Raw genomic sequence first — 19,701 nt, 5'->3', positions numbered from 1 at the left:
TCCTCTCTCTCTCCTCTCTCCTCCTCTCTCCTCCTCTCTCCTCTCTCCTCCTCTCTCTCTCTCTCCTCCTCTCTCCTCCTCTCTCGCCTCTCTCCTCATCTCTCTCCTCTCTCCTCCTCTCTCTCCTCTCTCTCTCCTCTCTCCTCCTCTCTCCTACGCTCTCTCTTCCTCTCTCCTTCTCTCTCCTCTCTCTCCTCCTCTCTCCTCCTCTCTCTCCTCTCTTCTCCTCTCTCCTCCTCTCTCTTCTCTCTCCTCCTCTCTCCTCCTCTCTCTCCTCTCTCCTCCTCTCTCCTCCTCTCTCCTCTCTCTCCTCTCTCTCTCCTCTCTCTCTCCTCTCTCTCCTCTCTCTCTCCTCTCTCCTCCTCTCTCCTCTCTCTCTTCTCCTCTCTCCTCCTCTCTCTCCTCTCTCCTCCTCTCTCCTCCTCTCTCCTCCTCTCTCCTCTCTCCTCCTCTCTCCAGTGTCGTGAAAAAGTATTTGCCCCCTTTTAAAATGTTCTCTACTTTGGCATATAGCTGATACTGAATGTTATCAGATTTTCAACCAAAACCTGATATTAGATCAAGGGAACCTGAGTGAAGAAATAACACAACAATTACATACTTATTTAATTTATTTAATAAACAAAGTTATGCAACATCCAAATGCCCCCGTGTGAAAAAGAAACTGCCACCTTTAGCTGCAACGACTGCAACCAAACGCTTCCTGTGGTTGTTGATCATTCTCCCATGTCGCTGTAACTGGCTCACTCTTCCAAGCAGAAGTGCTGTAACTCAGCAACATTTGTGGGTTTTCAAGCATTAAAGTGCTTATTTCAATTCCTGCCACAACGTCTCAATTGGGATTAGGTTTGGACTTTGACATTACAGAACTTCAAATTTGTTGCTTTTTAGACCAATGTAATTCAGACTACAGTCATGGCCAAAAGTTTTGAGAATGACACAAATATTAACTTTCCACAAAGTTTGCTGCTTCAGTGTCTTTAGATATTTTTGTCAGATGTTACGATGGAATACTGAAGTATAATTACAAATATTTCATAAGTGTCAAAGGCTTTTATTGACAATTACATGAAGTTGATGCAAAGAGTCAATATTTGCAGTGTTGACCCTACTTTTTCAAGACCTCTGCAATCCACCCTGGCATGCTGTCAATTAACTTCTGGGCCACATCCTGACTGATGGCAGCCCATTCTTGCATAATCAATGCTTGGAGTTTGTCAGAATTTGTGGGTTTTTGTTTGTCCACTCGCCTCTTGAGGATTGACCACAAGTTCTCAATGGGATTAAATCTTGGGAGTTTCCTGGCCATAGACACAATATATTGATATTTTGTTCCCCGAGCCACTTAGTTATCACTTTAGCTTATGGCAAGGTGCTCCATCATGCTGGAAAAGGCATTGTTCGTCACCCAACTGTTCCTGGATGGTTGGGTGAAGTTGCTCTCGGAGGATGTGTTTGTACCATTCTTCATGGCTGTGTTCTTAGGCAAAATTGTGAGTAAGCCCACTCTCTTGGCTGAGAAGCAACGCCACTTATGAATGGTCTCAGGATGCTTTACTGTTGGCATGAAAAAGGACTGATGGTAGCGCTCTTCTTGTCTTCTCCGGACAAGCTTTTTTCCGGATGCCCCAAACAATCGGAAAGGGGATTCATCAAAGAAAAATGACTTTACCCCAGTCCTCAGCAGTCCAATCCCTGTACCTTTTGCAGAATATCAGTCTGTCCATGATGTTTTTCTTGGAGAGAAGTGTCTTCTTTGCAGCCGTACTTGACACCAGAACATCCTCCAAGTCTTTGCCTCACTGTGCGTGCAGATGCACTCACACCTGCCTGCTGCCATTCCTGAGCAAGCTCCCACAGCTGAATCAACTGTAGGAGACGGTCCTGGCGCTTGCTGGACTTTCTTGGGCGCCCTGAAGCCTTCTTCACAATAATTAAACAGCTCTCCTTGAAGTTCTTGATGATCCGATAAATGGTTGATTTAGGTGCAATCTTACTGACAGCAATATCCTTGCCTGTGAAGCCCTTTTTTTGCAAAGCAATGATGACGGCACGTGTTTCCTTGCAGGTAACCATGGTTGACAGAGGAAGAACAATGATTCCAAGCACCACCCTCCTTTTGAAACTTCCAGTCTGTTATTCGAACTCATTCAGCATTACAGAGTGATCTCCATCCTTGTCCTCATCAACACTCACACCTGTGTTAACGAGAGAATCACTGACATGATGTCAGCTGGTCCTTTTGTGGCAGGGCTGAAATGCAGAGGAAATGTTTTTTGGAGGATTCAGTTCATTTGCATGGCAAAGAGGGACTTTGAAATGAATTGCAATTCATCTGATCACTCTTCATAACATTCTGGAGTATATGCAAATTGCCATCATACAAACTGAGGCAGCAGACTTTGTGAAAATGTATATTTGTGTCATTCTCAAAACTTTTGGCCACAACTGTATATTGCGTGTTTTGGATCATTGTCTTGCTACATGACCCAGCTGCACTTCAGCTTCAGCTCAGAGACAGATGGCCTGACATTCTCCTGTAGAATTCTCTGATACAGAGCACAATTCATGGTTCTTTACTGTGGAACGCAGTGTTTGGTTTTCGCCAGGCGTAATGGGACCCAAGTCGTCCAAACAGTTACACATCTGTCCACAGAACATTCTGCCACGAGTCTTGGTCCTTCTGTAGCTCAGTTGGTAGAGCATGGCGCTTGTAACGCCAGGGTAGTGGGTTCGATTCCCGGGACCACCCATACGTAGAATGTATGCACACATGACTGTAAGTCGCTTTGGATAAAAGCATCTGCTAAATGGCATATATTATTGATGATCATGCAGTTGCTTACAGGTGCTTTTTGGCAAACTTGAGTCAACTGTTTGGACGACATTGGTACCATTATGCCTGGTGAAAACCAAACACTGCATTCCACAGTAAGAACCTCATTCCAACGGTTAAGCAGGGTGGTGGTAGTGTGATGGTTTGGGGATGCTTTGCTGCCTCAGGACCTGGATGACTTGCCTTAATAGAAAGAACCATGAATTCTGCTCTGTATCAGATAATTCCACAGGAGAATGTCAGGCCATCCATCTGTGAGCTGAAACTGAACTACAGCTGGGTCATGTAGCAAGATAATGATCTAAAACACACAATCAAGTCTACATGAAAATGGTTAAAAAGCAACACATTTGAAGTTTTAGAATGGCCTAGTCAAAGTCTAGACCTAATCCAAATGGAGATGTTGTGGCAGGACTTGAAATGGCAGTTCTTGCTTGTTGAAGCAGTTCTTCATGTAAGAGTGGGCCAGAATTCCTCCGCAGGTATGTGAGAGGCTGATCAACAACTACAGGAAGCGTTTGGTTGCAGTCATTGCAGCTAAAAGTGGCAACACCAGTTATTGAGTGTAAGGTGGCAAAAACAGTTATTGAGTGTAAGGGGGGAAAACAGTTATTGAGTGTAAGGGGGGAAAACAGTTATTGAGTGTAAGGGGGAAAAACAGTTATTGAGTGTAAGGGGGAAAAACAGTTATTGAGTGTAAGGGGGAAAAAGAGTTATTGAGTATAAGGGGGGAAAACAGTTATTGAGTGTAAGGGGGAAAACAGTTATTGAGTGTAAGGGGGGAAAACAGTTATTGAGTGTAAGGGGGAAAACAGTTATTGAGTGTAAGGGGAAAACAGTTATTGAGTGTAAGGGGGAAAAACAGTTATTGAGTGTAAGGGGGAAAAACAGTTATTGAGTGTAAGGGGAAAAACAGTTATTGAGTGTAAGGGGGAAAAGTTATTGAGTGCAGTTATTGAGTGTAAGGGGGAAAACAGTTATTGAGTGTAAGGGGGAAAAACAGTTATTGAGTGTAAGGGGGGAAAACAGTTATTGAGTGTAAGGGGGAAAACAGTTATTGAGTGTAAGGGGGGAAAAACAGTTATTGAGTGTAAGGGGGCAAAAACAGTTATTGAGTGTAAGGGGGAAAACAGTTATTGAGTGTAAGGGGGAAAACAGTTATTGAGTGTAAGGGGGGAAAACAGTTATTGAGTGTAAGGGGGGAAAACAGTTATTGAGTGTAAGGGGAAAAACAGTTATTGAGTTATTGAGTGTAAGGGGGAAAACAGTTATTGAGTGTAAGGGGGAAAACAGTTATTGAGTGTAAGGGGGAAAACAGTTATTGAGTGTGTAAAAACAGTTATTGAGTGTAAAAAACAGTTATTGAGTGTAAGGGGGAAAACAGTTATTGAGTGTAAGGGGGAAAACAGTTATTGAGTGTAAGGGGGAAAACAGTTATTGAGTGTAAGGGGGAAAACAGTTATTGAGTGTAAGGGGGAAAACAGTTATTGAGTGTAAGGGGGAAAACAGTTATTGAGTGTAAGGGGAAAAAGTTATTGAGTTATTGAGTGTAAGGGGGAAAACAGTTATTGAGTGTAAGGGGGAAAACAGTTATTGAGTGTAAGGGGGAAAACAGTTATTGAGTGTAAGGGGGAAAACAGTTATTGAGTGTAAGGGGGAAAACAGTGTATTGAGTGTAAGGGGGTTATTGAGTGTAAGGGGGGAAAACAGTTATTGAGTGTAAGGGGGAAAACAGTTATTGAGTGTAAGGGGGCAAAAACAGTTATTGAGTGTAAGGGGGGAAAAACAGTTATTGAGTGTAAGGGGGAAAACAGTTATTGAGTGTAAGGGGGCAAAAACAGTTATTGAGTGTAAGGGGGAAAAACAGTTATTGAGTGTAAGGGGGAAAACAGTTATTGAGTGTAAGGGGGAAAACAGTTATTGAGTGTAAGGGGGGAAAACAGTTATTGAGTGTAAGGGGGAAAAACAGTTATTGAGTGTAAGGGGGAAAACAGTTATTGAGTGTAAGGGGGAAAACAGTTATTGAGTGTAAGGGGGAAAACAGTTATTGAGTGTAAGGGGGAAAACAGTTATTGAGTGTAAGGGGGAAAACAGTTATTGAGTGTAAGGGGGAAAAAAGTTATTGAGTGTAAGGGGGGAAAACAGTTATTGAGTGTAAGGGGGAAACAGTTATTGAGTGTAAGGGGGAAAACAGTTATTGAGTGTAAGGGGGAAAACAGTTATTGAGTGTAAGGGGGAAAAACAGTTATTGAGTGTAAGGGGGAAAACAGTTATTGAGTGTAAGGGGGCAATTATTTTTTCACATGGGGGAATTGGGTGTTGCTTTGTTAAATTAAATAAATAAAATAAGTATAAAATTGTTGTGTTATTTGTAAACTCAGGTTCCCTTTATATAATATTAGGTTTTGGTTGAAGATCTGATAACATTCAGTATCAAAAATATGCAAAAATAGAGAACATCAGAAAGGGAGAATACTTTTTCACGGCAGTGTGTCTCTCTCCCTCTAACTCCCCTTACCCTCCTGTATTCCTCCTCCTCCTCCCCCTACCCTCCTGTATTCCTCCTCCTCCTCCCCTTACCCTCCTGTATTCCTCCTCCTCCCCTTACCCTCCTGTATTCCTCCTCCTCCTCCCCTTACCCTCCTGTATTCCTCCTCCTCCTCCTCCCCTCCCCTCCTGTATTTCTCCTCCTCCTCCTCCCCGCTCCCTCCTGTATTCCTCCTCCTCCTCCTCTCTCCCTCCTGTATTCCTCCTCCTCCTCCCCTCCCCTCCTGTATTCCTCCTCCTCCTCCTCCCCTCCCCTCCTGTATTCCTCCTCCTCCTCCTCCCCTCTCCCTCCTGTATTCCTCCTCCTCCTCCCCTCTCCCTCCTGTATTCCTCCTCCTCCTCCTCCCATCTCCCTCCTGTATTCCTCCTCCTCCTCCTCCCATCTCCCTCCTGTATTCCTCCTCCTCCCCTCTCCCTCCTGTATTCCTCCTCCTCCCCCTCCCCTCTCCCTCCTGTATTCCTCCTCCTCCCCTCTCCCTCCTGTATTCCTCCTCCTCCTCCTCCCCTCCCCCTCCTGTATTCCTCCTCCTCCTCCTCCCCTCCCCCTCCTGTATTCCTCCTCCTCCTCCCCTCCCCCTCCTGTATTCCTCCTCCTCCTCCTCCCCTCTCCCTCCTGTATTCCTCCTCCTCCTCCCCTCTCTCTCCTGTATTCCTCCTCCTCCTCCTCCCCTCTCCCTCCAGTATTCCTCCTCCTCCTCCTCCCCTCTCCCTCCTGAAATCCTCCTCCTCCTCCCATCTCCCTCCTGTATTCCTCCTCCTCCTCCCCTCTCCCTCCTGTATTCCTCCTCCTCCTCCCCTCTCCCTCCTGTATTCCTCCTCCTCCTCCTCCCCTCTCCCTCCTGTATTCCTCCTCCTCCCCTCTCCCTCCTGTATTCCTCCTCCTCCCCCTCCCCTCTCCCTCCTGTATTCCTCCTCCTCCTCCTCCCCTCTCCCTCCTGTATTCCTCCTCCTCCTCCTCCTCCCCTCTCCCTCCTGTATTCCTCCTCCTCCTCCTCCTCCCCTCCCCCTCCTGTATTCCTCCTCCTCCTCCTCCTCCTCCCCTCTCCCTGATGTTGATAGGAGATAACAATGTTCTATACTGGGGTGACAGACCATTCACAGAGAGGTGACAATTAACGTCACAGAGACACACACTGCACACACACACACACACACACACACAAATGTATAAGCACACGCACGTACACACACGCAGGCAAAGAAGTGACAGTCACATCATGTAGACAAATATAATCACATAGACAAAGACAACAAACCTCACTGTGGTTTCCAGGTGACAAAGACAACAAACCTCACTGTGGTCTCCAGGTGACAAAGATAACAAACCCCACTGTGGTATCCAGGTGACAAAGACAACAAACCTCACTGTGGTCTCCAGGTGATAAAGACAATCAACCTCACTGTGGTTTCCAGGTGATAAAGATAACAAACATCACTGTGGTCTCCAGGTGATAAAGACAACAAACCTCACTGTGGTCTCCAGGTGACAAAGACAACAAACCTCACTGTGGTCTCCAGGTGACAAAGATAACAAACCTCACTGTGGTCTCCAGGTGACAAAGACAACAAACCTCACTGTGGTCTCCAGGTGATAAAGATAACAAACCTCACTGTGGTCTCCAGGTGACAAAGACAACAAACCTCACTGTGGTATCCAGGTGATAAAGACAACAAACCTCACTGTGGTCTCCAGGTGACAAAGACAACAAACCTCACTGTGGTCTCCAGGTGACAAAGACAACAAACCTCACTGTGGTATCCAGGTGACAAAGATAACAAACCTCACTGTGGTCTCCAGGTGACAAAGACAACAAACCTCACTGTGGTCTCCAGGTGACAAAGACAACAAACCTCACTGTGGTATCCAGGTGACAAAGATAACAAACCTCACTGTGGTATCCAGGTGACAAAGACAACAAACCTCACTGTGGTCTTCAGGTGACAAAGACAACAAACCTCACTGTGGTATCCAGGTGACAAAGATAACAAACCTCACTGTGGTATCCAGGTGACAAAGACAACAAACCTCACTGTGGTCTTCAGGTGACAAAGACAACAAACCTCACTGTGGTATCCAGGTGACAAAGACAACAAACCTCACTGTGGTCTCCAGGTGACAAAGACAACAAACCTCACTGTGGTCTCCAGGTGATAAAGATAACAAACCTCACTGTGGTCTCCAGGTGACAAAGACAACAAACCTCACTGTGGTCTCCAGGTGACAAAGGTGAAGAAGTGGAAATCAAATGGAAAACCTGTTAAATTGAAGTGATGTATTTAAACAGAAAATGCACAGGTTCATTTGCTGACATTTTCCTACATCAAAACGTTCCCATCGGGTGTATCATAAGAAGCCCCACTCGTGACTGGCCGGCAGGTCAGCGATGTCAGCCAATGCTGTCAGGATTTGGAAGTGTTTATCTGACGGAACTCAGCTGTTCTGAGAGTCGTTACTATGGAGACGTGCTTGGAGGAACAGATGATGATGCTATCTAACAGCAAATGGCCTTTTAAATAAGCTAACCCCAAGACTCTTTCTCAATTCATTTTTATCCTCTCTGCTCACCTCCTTCTCAAAATACATTGGACAATAAGATCTGAGTGGAGTGACCATGGATCTTCTCCTCCAATAAGGTTGAATTATGAGTCCAACTCTTACCTTTTTATCCTAACCGCTGACCCCTGGACCATAAAGCTAACGCTTCACAAAGAACAACTAGCTGAAGTACATCAACAAGTCTGATGTCACTTCTGTTCTTCCTGCATGGCCAGGCCACCTAGTGACAACTAGTGACTACAACTATTTAACAGAAGAGCAGCTGTTCTGTGTTACAGAAGAGAAAAGAAACAGTAACAAACAGCCCCTCCCTGGACACCAAATACTTCTGTAACCACACACTGACGTGGAATGATGCACGACTGGAGAGTTTATATTAGTTGATGCGAGAATATCGAGCAGTTGAGTTTCTTTCAGTTTGATTAGTGTCATTATCTCCTAATCTAAGCTTCTTTCTAATGTCTCTCTACAGTTGTGTTAACAACAGTGACTTGCTCATGTCTCTCTACAGTTGTGTTAACAACAGTGACTTTCTCATGTCTCTCTACAGTTGTGTTAACAACAGTGACTTTCTCATGTCTCTCTACAGTTGTGTTAACAACAGTGACTTTCTCATGTCTCTCTACAGTTGTGTTAACAACAGTGACTTTCTCATGTCTCTCTACAGTTGTGTTAACAACAGTGACTTTCTCATGTCTCTCTACAGTTGTGTTAACAACAGTGACTTTCTCATGTCTCTCTACAGTTGTGTTAACAACAGTGACTTTCTCATGTCTCTCTACAGTTGTGTTAACAACAGTGACTTTCTCATGTCTCTCTACAGTTGTGTTAACAACAGTGACTTTCTCATGTCTCTCTACAGTTGTGTTAACAACAGTGACTCTCTCATGTCTCTCTACAGTTGTGTTAACAACAGTGACTTTCTCATGTCTCTCTACAGTTGTGTTAACAACAGTGACTTTCTCATGTCTCTCTACAGTTGTGTTAACAACAGTGACTTTCTCATGTCTCTCTACAGTTGTGTTAACAACACCGGCTTTCCCATAGAGGGCACTGAGTCTGAGTCATCACTAGGCTAAACAGACACCCACTCTATCAGCGACAGTGCCTTTAGAGAAAGGAGGGAGGGAAGAGAGGGAGGAGAGAGGAAGCAGGAGAGAGGAGGGAGAGAAAGGGCAGGTAGAGGCAGATAGAAGGACTCCTCTGAGATGAGAGTCAATTAAATTCAAAACAACTTTATTAGGAAAGGCATATTCAGTTTACAAGTGTAAATATCAACATCAAAACCAGACCTCTCTCTCCAATATAATACATCCTCCTTTAGACAGCACACTATGAATGTGGTGGTTGAGTAGGTAACCCTCCCCTCAGCTTCCATCCACCTCTACTCAGTAGTTCCTCAGTCACATTAACAGTGTCTATCTGAGTGAAGTCTGATCTCTCTCTGGAGGCTGGAGATCGATGCGCTGTGATGATTCTAAGATAAGAAAACTCTAGGTGGCTAATCAATGATGCTAACAGCCCAGCCTGCAAAGTCCAGCATGAACCCAACTGGTTCTAGGTGTGTGTGTGTGCAGAAACCAAATGGCAATCTCTTAAATCTTGCTTGAAAAACACTCTTCCAATAAGGGTTTTAATTGAAGGCTGACTTGAGGATGTGAAATGTTATCCTCATCTGCATTCTCAAAGCTACATAACAACATTACTACAACGTTGCTCCGGTAAGCATTAAGCACATTATGCACTTAATGGACTGTAGGGAAACAACACCACCTTGTGGCTGTACATTGACATAGAAAACCTTGACTTGGACTGAAATAGGTGCCGGTACTAATTTTTGGTGCCGGTACTGTTTATATTTAGGTGCAGGAACTCCACAATACTTTGGAGCTAATATTCTATAAGAGGTACAGGAGCTCAAGTAGAGCATTTGAGGTGCCGGTACTCAGCTCAGGTGAACTCCTGCACAAGTCAAGCACTGCAGGTAACTGCCAAAATAATGGAAACACCTGAGTAAATGTGGGATACAAAGAATATTGAAAGCAGGTAATGTACGTTCACACAGATGAGGTTCCTGAGTTAATTAAGCAATTAACAGCCCATCATGCTTAGGGTCATGTATAAAAATGCTGGACGGGACATTATTTTGGCTACCATGGCTATGACCCATAGGATGACAATGCCCCCATCCACAGAGCACGAGTGGTCACTGAATGGTTTGATCACTGAATGGTTTGATCACTGAATGGTTTGGTCACTGAATGGTTTGGTCACTGAATGGTTTGGTCACTGAACGGTTTGGTCACTGAATGGTTTGGTCACTGAATGGTTTGATCACTGAATGGTTTGATGAGCATGAAAACGATGTAAACCAGATACCATGGCCGTCTCAGTCACCAGATCTCAACACAATTGAACACTAATGAGAGATTCTGGAGCAGCACCTGAGACAGCGTTTTTCATCACCATCAATAAAACATAAAATGATGGAATTTCTTGTGGAAGAATGATGTCGCATCCCTCCAGTAGAGTTTCAGACACTTGTAGAATCTATGCCAAGATGCATTGAAGCTGTTCTGGCTCGTGGTGGCACAAGGCCCTACTAAATCACTTTATGTTGGTGATTCTTTCATTTAGGCAGTTACCTGTACGTTACTGATGCTGAACTGACTGCTCCATTCAAATCAACGTTTACTGTCATATGCACAGTATACAGCGTAGTGTACACAGTGCAATGAAATGATTCCTTACAAGCTCTCCTTCTAGTTCAACAGCCCAAAAAAGTATTCAACTAAGATATAGTAAGAAACATAATCATGCAGGACAGTATTGAATGATTGTAGTAAGTCATGTAATAATGTAACTTCAGGGGTTTACTGAACATATGACAGTTCATACAGACCTGGGCTTCCTGTTGTATTTATTGAACTGTTGTTTTCATTCTTCCCAATGTCCTGTTATATCAGGAAGAAGAGTGTGGATCTCGTCCACTAAGAGGATATGGTCCACAGAGATAGATGGACAAGTTGGTCTTATTGGATGACATTATGAGGAAGATTACCAGCACTGGCAAACTGGGATTTACTATGTTAACACTTCATTTATTTAACCTTATCCACAAAATAACTTAGTTCTGCTGTCACGTTCTGACCTTTATTTCCTGTGTTTTGTATTTAGTTAGTATGGTCAGGGCGTGAGTTGGGTGGGCAGTCTATGTTTGTTTTTCTAGGTTTTGGGAATTTCTATGTTTCGGCCTAGTATGGTTCTCAATCAGAGGCAGGTGTCATTGGTTGTCTCTGATTGAGAATCATACTTAGGTAGCCTGGGTTTCACTGTGTGTTTGTGGGTGATTGTTCCTGTCTCTCTCTTTGCACCAGATAGGACTGTTTTGAGTTTTCACATTTCTTGTTTTTGTTAGTTTGTTCATGTGAAGTGATTTATTAAAGCATGAATCAAAACAACCGAGCTGCGCTTTGGTCCACCTCTCGTTCAGATGAAGAAAACCATTACATCTGCATTAATAACTGTAATTGAATGATTACATTATCAGGAAAAGTTATTGTATTATAAATGTAAAAAGTGAATACATTATCTGCTGATTTATATAATATGTATTACATTACAATGAATTATTACATTATTTGGTCACTATTACATTATCAGTTATGTTAACAGTATTTCAATGTTTGGTATAAACCAGTCAGACAGTGACATCTACAGGAGTGATGACCAGTGGGGTTGTGTTTTGACCTGTGTAATTATTACCAGGGCTGAAGAATGGATAGAGTTTCTCAGTGAAGGTACAGCCAGTAAAAGAGTGGATATGAGACCTGGCCTCTACATTATAGAAGGAGACCCGACCTTCCTCATAATCCACAAACACCCCCACCTTCTGGACCTCCTCTCTAAGGAAGATGGGGACAGTGGGGACAGCGCCAGCCCAGTACTGTCCATTCCTCAGCATCACAGTCCAGTATCCATCCTCAGGATTCAGGTAAATCGTCCCCTTCAGGTTGATGGACTTCGTGGCCACTCCTAAACACCAGCCAGTCTTCCCCTTCACCTGCACCTCATAGTAGAATCTCCCTGAGGAGAAACTCTCCTTTCCCACGACACAGACAGAGATATCAAACCTCTCTGGGTTGTCAGGGAGATCCTGCCATACATCTCCACATCTAACTTGTTTCCTGTCTTCAGACAGGATGAGTTTGGGATGTGCTGTATCAGGATCAAGAGTCACATCCACTGTGGAGAGAAACACACACTTTATTAGAATTAGAAAATATCAGTGGAGATAGAACATAAATCTGGGAAAACGCATTTTACTGTATAATACATTATTCTCTGACATATGGCAATGTTGTGAATGGCCTGACATCTAAACTATTGTAATAGTGTATTCATTAGGCACCCTAGATGGAGTTAACATACAGGACTGTTGAGTCTAACTGAAGAGTAACATACAGGACTGTTGAGTCTAACTGAAGAGTAACATACAGGACTGTTGAGTCTAACTGAAGAGTAACATACAGGACTGTTGAGTCTAACTGAAGAGTAACATACAGGACTGTCGAGTCTAACTGAAGAGTAACATACAGGACTGCTGAGTCTAACTGAAGAGTAACATACAGGACTGTTGAGTCTAACTGAAGAGTAACATACAGGACTGTTGAGTCTAACTGAAGAGTAACATACAGGACTGTTGAGTCTAACTGAAGAGTAACATACAGGACTGTTGAGTCTAACTGAAGAGTAACATACAGGACTGTCGAGTCTAACTGAACTGAAGAGTAACATACAGGACTGTTGAGTCTAACTGAAGAGTAACATACAGGACTGTTGAGTCTAACTGAAGAGTAACATACAGGACTGTTGAGTCTAACTGAAGAGTAACATACAGGACTGTTGAGTCTAACTGAAGAGTAACATACAGGACTGCTGAGTCTAACTGAAGAGTAACATACAGGACTGCTGAGTCTAACTGAAGAGTAACATACAGGACTGTTGAGTCTAACTGAAGAATAACATACAGGACTGCTGAGTCTAACTGAAGAGTAACATACAGGACTGCTGAGTCTAACTGAAGAGTAACATACAGGACTGTTGAGTCTAACTGAAGAGTAACATACAGGACTGTCGAGTAACTGAACTGAAGAGTAACATACAGGACTGTTGAGTCTAACTGAAGAGTAACGAAAAGGACTGTTGAGTCTAACTGAAGAGTAACATACAGGACTGCTGAGTCTAACTGAAGAGTAACATACAGGACTGCTGAGTCTAACTGAAGAGTAACATACAGGACTGTTGAGTCTTACTGAAGAGTAACATACAGGACTGTTGAGTCTAACTGAAGAGTAACATACAGGACTGTCGAGTCTAACTGAAGAGTAACATACAGGACTGCTGAGTCTAACTGAAGAGTAACATACAGGACTGTTGAGTCTAACTGAAGAGTAACATACAGGACTGCTGAGTCTAACTGAAGAGTAACATACAGGACTGTTGAGTCTAACTGAAGAGTAACATACAGGACTGTTGAGTCTAACTGAAGAGTAACATACAGGACTGTTGAGTCTAACTGAAGAGTAACATACAGGACTGTTGAGTCTAACTGAAGAGTAACATACAGGACTGTCGAGTCTAACTGAACTGAAGAGTAACATACAGGACTGTTGAGTCTAACTGAAGAGTAACATACAGGACTGTTGAGTCTAACTGAAGAGTAACATACAGGACTGCTGAGTCTAACTGAAGAGTAACATACAGGACTGTTGAGTCTAACTGAAGAGTAACATACAGGACTGCTGAGTCTAACTGAAGAGTAACATACAGGACTGTTGAGTCTAACTGAAGAGTAACATACAGGACTGCTGAGTCTAACTGAAGAGTAACATACAGGACTGCTGAGTCTAACTGAAGAGTAACATACAGGACTGTTGAGTCTAACTGAAGAGTAACATACAGGACTGTCTGAGTCTAACTGAAGAGTAACATACAGGACTGTTGAGTCTAACTGAAGAGTAACGAAAAGGACTGTTGAGTCTAACTGAAGAGTAACATACAGGACTGTTGAGTCTAACTGAAGAGTAACATACAGGACTGCTGAGTCTAACTGAAGAGTAACAAACAGGACTGTTGAGTCTAACTGAAGAGTAACAAACAGGACTGTTGAGTCTAACTGAAGAGTAACATACAGGACTGTTGAGTCTAACTGAAGAGTAACATACAGGACTGTTGAGTCTTACTGAAGAGTAGCGTACAGGACTGTTGAGTCTAACTGAAGAGTAACATACAGGACTGCTGAGTCTAACTGAAGACTAACATACAGGACTGTTGAGTCTAACTGAAGAGTAACATACAGGACTGTTGAGTCTTACTGAAGAGTAACATACAGGACTGTTGAGTCTAACTGAAGAGTAACATACAGGACTGTTGAGTCTAACTGAAGACTAACATACAGGACTGTTGAGTCTAACTGAAGAGTAACATACAGGACTGTTGAGTCTAACTGTCAAAATTATTTTCTGATTGTTTCAAGATCTAAAATATAAAAGGTAACACTTTACTTGAATGAGGTATACTTAAGACAAATCATTATGAAACCATTCATAACACCATGAGTGTTGAACTATCATTCATAAGAACCTGTTAACAATACTATCTAATAACCTGCTCCTACCTTACAAAAATCTAGACCGTCACTTTAAGGAGTCATTATTGTCATACTAACCATAGTCCATGATCATATTCTTCAGGTTTCTTCTCACATACTCAGCCTCTCTCTGTTGCTGTGGGTCTGAGATGAGATGAGCTGTGATCTTATTCAGAGCAGCAGTTCTGATGTCCACCAGTTCTTTCTCAAATGTTGCCTCTTGTTTTAACACAGCATTCTTTTTACTGAGTTCACGAACAACATGTTTAAGATTAGAGTTCTCCTGCTGCAAGTGTGAGTAGAACGTATAGATGTTCTTCACTTCAGAGACAAGAGTTTTAGTTTTAGGGTTCTTCTTCAGATCAGAAAGTCCCTCATCAGAATCTTCTTCCTCCTCTTTAACTTCTGTCATCTTTTTAGAGACACCTTCCCTCTCCTCCTCCTCAGTGTCCATAGTCTCCACCATTAAGAGAAAACATGAAACACACAGTTCAGGTAATATAATACATTCACAGTTCAGTTCATCTCATTCTAATAGTGTTATAAGTGCTTGTAGATAAGTGTTTTTAGTCATTTCACATAGTGTATTGTTAATGACAGCACCTCTTTGATCCTCTCTGTCTGTCCAGTGTTGCCTTGGTGACCTTTGTGTCCCCCGTCTCCAGTGACATCAGCCAGGGTGTGTCTCTGCAGTGCTGGGACAGTGTAATGCTGCCTGACGTGGCTCTCACAGTAGGAGACAGTGCAGGTCAGACAGGACTTCACCGCTCTGAGCTTCTGTCCAGAGCAGATATCACAGGCCACGTCCCCAGGCCCAGCATAGCCCAGAGCAGGGAGGGCAGGACTGAAGCCTGCCTGCTGGAGCAACCTGGCCAAGGCTGTGTTAGTGCAGAGCACTGGCCGGTCTCTGGATCTCTTACTGCACTGGAGACACACATAGTCTCCTGCAGGGCCGGGCTGGACCCAGTATGTGCTGATGCACTGCCTGCAGTAACTGTGTCCACAGGGAATGGAGACCGGGTCCCTCAGCACCTCTGAACACACAGAACATCTGAACTGATCCTCAGTCAGCAGACTGGCACTGAGAAAGAGAGAGAAAGAGAGAGAGAGAGAGTGTTTTTTTGTTTTTTTTTAAGCTACCAATTTCAACACTCACCTCAAATCAGGGGTCAAGGGTTCTCTTTTAAAACCATATGGTTGCTCCATTGACCTGGCACTATTCATAGAGAGACAGCTGGGAGCAGGAGACTCCATTCTCTCCCGCTTGGCTCTGCAATTCATATAAATGATAGTTATCTGTTGTGATATCATCACATCATCTTCTGTGTTATCTTAAAGTGAAAGCAGATGAAACTAAACACATTCATCAATAGTGAAATACAGGAAACTGCCAAAATAATGGAAACACTTGAGTAAATGAGGGTTATGGCGGCTCTGTTATGGTGTAGGGGGCATTTTCCTGGTATGTGATAAGGTCCACTCAACCACTTAGAAGGCAAGGTAAACGGCAATAAAAACACAGCCATTCTGATCACCTTCCACATCAGACTCCCCCTCTCTCTGACTCACCTCCTACTCATGACTCCAGGGTCTCCCTCAGGCTCCATACAGTCTAATGTCTGATTTAGACTCTGGACTGCTCAGACAGATCTCACTCAGAAAACCTAGCCAGTAAACATAAACAGTTATGTCTATATATACAGTCGTGGCCAAACGTTTTGAGATTGACACAAGTTTTAATTTACACAAAGTTTCCTGCTTCGGTGTCTTCAGATATTTTTGTCAGATGTTACTATGTAATAGTGAAGTATAATTACAAGCATTTCATAAGTGTAAAAGTCTTTTATTGACAATTACATGATGTCACGACTCCCCTGCCTGTTCGGTCGGTGCTCGGCGGTCGTCGTCGCCGGTCTGCTAGCCGCCACCGATCCCTTTTTCCTTTTCTGTTGGTTTAGTCTTATTAGTTGCACCTGTTCCTTTTTGTGTTTCTTGATTTTTGTCTACTTAAACCTGTTAGGCCCGCTTAGGTTTGTGCCGGGATTATTTGCTTACTCTGTTGGTTGTGTAATGTGCCCTGTATTTGGCGTGACCGTTTGTGCTGGAGAATAAATAATTACATTTCACCGAACCCTCTGCTTGCTGCACCTGGCTCCTACCCACCACTCCCAGTAAACCCTGACACATGAAGTTGATGCAAAGAGTCAATATTTGCAGTGTTGACCCTTCTTTTTCAAGACCTTTGCAATCCGCCCTGGCATGCTGTCGATTAACTTCTGGGCCACATCCTGACTGATGGCAGCCCATTCTTGCATAATCAATGCTTGGAGTTTGTCAGAATTTGTGGGTTTTGTTTGTCCACCCACCTCTTGAGGATTGACCACAAGTTCTCAATGGGATTAAGGTCTGGGGAGTTTCCTGGCCATGGACACAAAATATTGATATTTTGTTCCCCAAGCCACTTAGTTATCACTTTTGCCTTTTGGCAAGGTGCTCCATCATGCTGGAAAAGGCATTGTTCGTCACCAAACTGTTCCTGGATGGTTGGGAGAAGTTGCTCTCGGAGGATGTGTTGGTACCATTCTTTATTCATGGCCGTGTTCTTAGGCAAAATTGTGAGTAAGCCCACTCCTTTGGTTGAGAAGCAACCCCACACATGAATGGTCTCAGGATGCTTTACTGTTGGCATGACACAGGACTGATGGTAGCGTTCACCTTGTCTTCTCCGGGCAAGCTTTATTCCGGATGCCCCAAACAATCTGAAAGGGGATTCATCAGAGAAAATGACTTTACCCCAGTCCTCAGCAGTCCCTGTACCTTTTGCAGAATATCAGTCTGTCCCTGATGTTTTTCCTGGAGAGAAGTGGCTTCTTTGCTGCCCTTCTTGGCACCAGGCCATCCTCCAAAAGTCTTCGCCTCACTGTGCGTGCAGATGCACTCACACCTGCCTGCTGCCATTCCTGAGCAAGCTCTGTACTGGTGGTGCCCCGATCCCGCAGCTGAATCAACTTTAGGAGACGGTCCTGGCGCTTGCTGGACATTCTTGGGTGCCCTGAAGCCTTCTTCACAACAATTGAACAGCTCTCCTTGAAGTTCTTGATGATCCAATAAATAGTTGATTTAGGTGCAATCTTACTGGCAGCAATATCCTTGCCTGTGAAGCCCTTTTTGTGCAAAGCAATGATGACGGCACGTGTTTTCTTGCAGGTAACCATGGTTGTCAGAGGAAGAACAATGATTCCAAGCACCACCCTCCTTTTGAAACTTCCAGTCTGTTATTCGAACTCAATCAGCATGACAGAGTGATCTCCAGCCTTGACCTCGTCAACACTCACACCTGTGTTAATGAGAGAATCACTGACATGATGTCAGCTGGTGCTTTTGTGGCAGGGCTGAAATGCAGTGGAAATGTTTTGGGGGGGATTCAGTTCATTTGCATGGCAAATAGGGACTTTGCAATTAATTGCAAAACTGAGGCAGCAGACATTGTGAAAATTAATATTTGTGTCATTCTCACAACTTTTTGCCATGACTGTACAGTACAATATAAGACTATCTATAAGTAGTTTCATACAGCATTGTATCTTAGTAATCATGCATTATGTCACCCTTTATAAAGTACAGTTGCATTTTAGCGACAAAATGTTATGTCACGTTTGGTAACGAACCCTATTATTATTTCACCCTTTATAGAGTATGACATAAGCTCATAGATGACTTGTGAATCATCTATGTAATGCTTAAATACTTTATGTATGTTATATAAAGCCTTTATAAGTGTAGTTAGTTTAAAGAGGAACCCTGCCTAAATCATCTGTAGCGATGTGAACTAGGCCCCGTGTTCATGTTTTCAACCTCTGAAAAAGAGAACCAATTGTGAAACAGGAAGAGGCTTTATGCGGAAGCTGGATAGTTGCGTAATGTAAAAAATAAATACAACATTTCAAGAGTTCTATATATTCGTATTTCTTTACTTCTACAGATATATCATTGCCATTTGGAGATATTTGTAAGTGGTGTTACATGTAACCACCTTAGAAATATGTGTTTCCTCATACAATTCAAGCCTAGTGAGAGACCAATACTGAAACCCCCTTACTCTCCTGAAAACTACAGAATACAGCCAAAATGTACTGTGTCATTCATAGTCACTTTATACAGTATTTTAGGTAAACAAATTCAACATTTCAGTGGTATTTTTCACCAGAACTTTATCAGAACAATCAAATATGGAACAGGTTACATAACATAGGCCAACACCGTACGTCTAACACAGTGGTTACATACAGCACACTGTTTCATGGAATAAAGTCATGATAATACGTGTTTCTATAACACTTTAAAATATGAAGAAAACATGAAATGTCTGACTTACCAATCTTTGCAAACATTTGGAACAGGAGTATCGGACTGTGTGCCCTCTAAAATGGCGTGTGTTGTAACTTTTAACTTTTAGTTTCAGTATAACCGTTCAAGAGACCAAACTACATTCTGAAAACTGATCTACTGCTGGGTAGACCTATTGTAGCACAATGCCCCCATCTAGTGGCCAGACGCCGAATCATTTTCGAAAATGTGTGATTTTAGATTTTTAAGACAATTTTAAATTGACAATCAGATTGCTTATTATAAATTACTTAATATTTATGTATTGAAATATATATTATTACATTTGAGACATTTCTCACAAAGCTTCAGTCCACACAGTTGACTTTACTGATAAAGACAGCTGTGTCTTCTTCTACTGACCAGCAGGCAGCACTAGCATACAGTGTTGAGCACTGACTCAGTAAGGCATTTCACTCACACACACATATGCACACAACACACAAACAAACAATCATTGCAACCCAGTAACCTGTTGAGAAGGCACCGGTATGAGGTGCTAAGGGAGGGGTCGGTGTGTGTGTGTGTGTGTGTGTGTGTGTGTGTGTGTGTGTGTGTGTGTGTGTGTGTGTGTGTGTGTGTGTGTGTGTGTGTGTGTGTGTGTGTGTGTGTGTGTGTGTGTGTGTGATCCCACCACTTAAATGACACTTCAGGAATTTTCTCTCTCCAGCCGTTTGTGATGTGCTGTGATTTATAAATGAAAAACTGGTTATCCTGTAACAG

At 43.1% G+C, this 19,701-nt stretch overlaps 1 protein-coding gene across 3 annotated transcripts; it reads right to left on the bottom strand.

Moving 5' to 3' along the window:
- Positions 1–9,159: 9,159 nt before the first annotated feature.
- Positions 9,160–19,116, bottom strand: LOC118379886 (E3 ubiquitin-protein ligase TRIM39-like). Of its 3 annotated transcripts, none has more exons than XM_052516004.1 (6): positions 18,968–19,116; positions 16,162–16,256; positions 15,749–15,862; positions 15,196–15,673; positions 14,671–15,049; positions 9,160–12,185 (listed from the first exon to the last, which is right to left on the bottom strand). In XM_052516004.1, exons 2-6 carry the CDS (start codon positions 16,197–16,199, stop codon positions 11,641–11,643), a joined length of 1,554 nt encoding a protein of 517 aa, XP_052371964.1. In that variant the 5' UTR covers positions 16,200–16,256; positions 18,968–19,116; the 3' UTR covers positions 9,160–11,640. The 3 variants fall into 3 exon arrangements, with proteins under 3 accessions (XP_052371964.1, XP_052371965.1, XP_052371966.1); XM_052516005.1 differs by lacking the exon at positions 18,968–19,116 and adding an exon at positions 18,398–18,417; XM_052516006.1 differs by lacking the exon at positions 18,968–19,116 and adding an exon at positions 16,450–18,375.
- Positions 19,117–19,701: the final 585 nt, after the last annotated feature.

This window comes from Oncorhynchus keta, unplaced genomic scaffold (assembly GCF_023373465.1).
Source record: "Oncorhynchus keta strain PuntledgeMale-10-30-2019 unplaced genomic scaffold, Oket_V2 Un_scaffold_3531_pilon_pilon, whole genome shotgun sequence".
NCBI lineage: Eukaryota > Metazoa > Chordata > Actinopteri > Salmoniformes > Salmonidae > Oncorhynchus > Oncorhynchus keta.
This window is presented reverse-complemented; position numbering and strand designations above follow the sequence as displayed.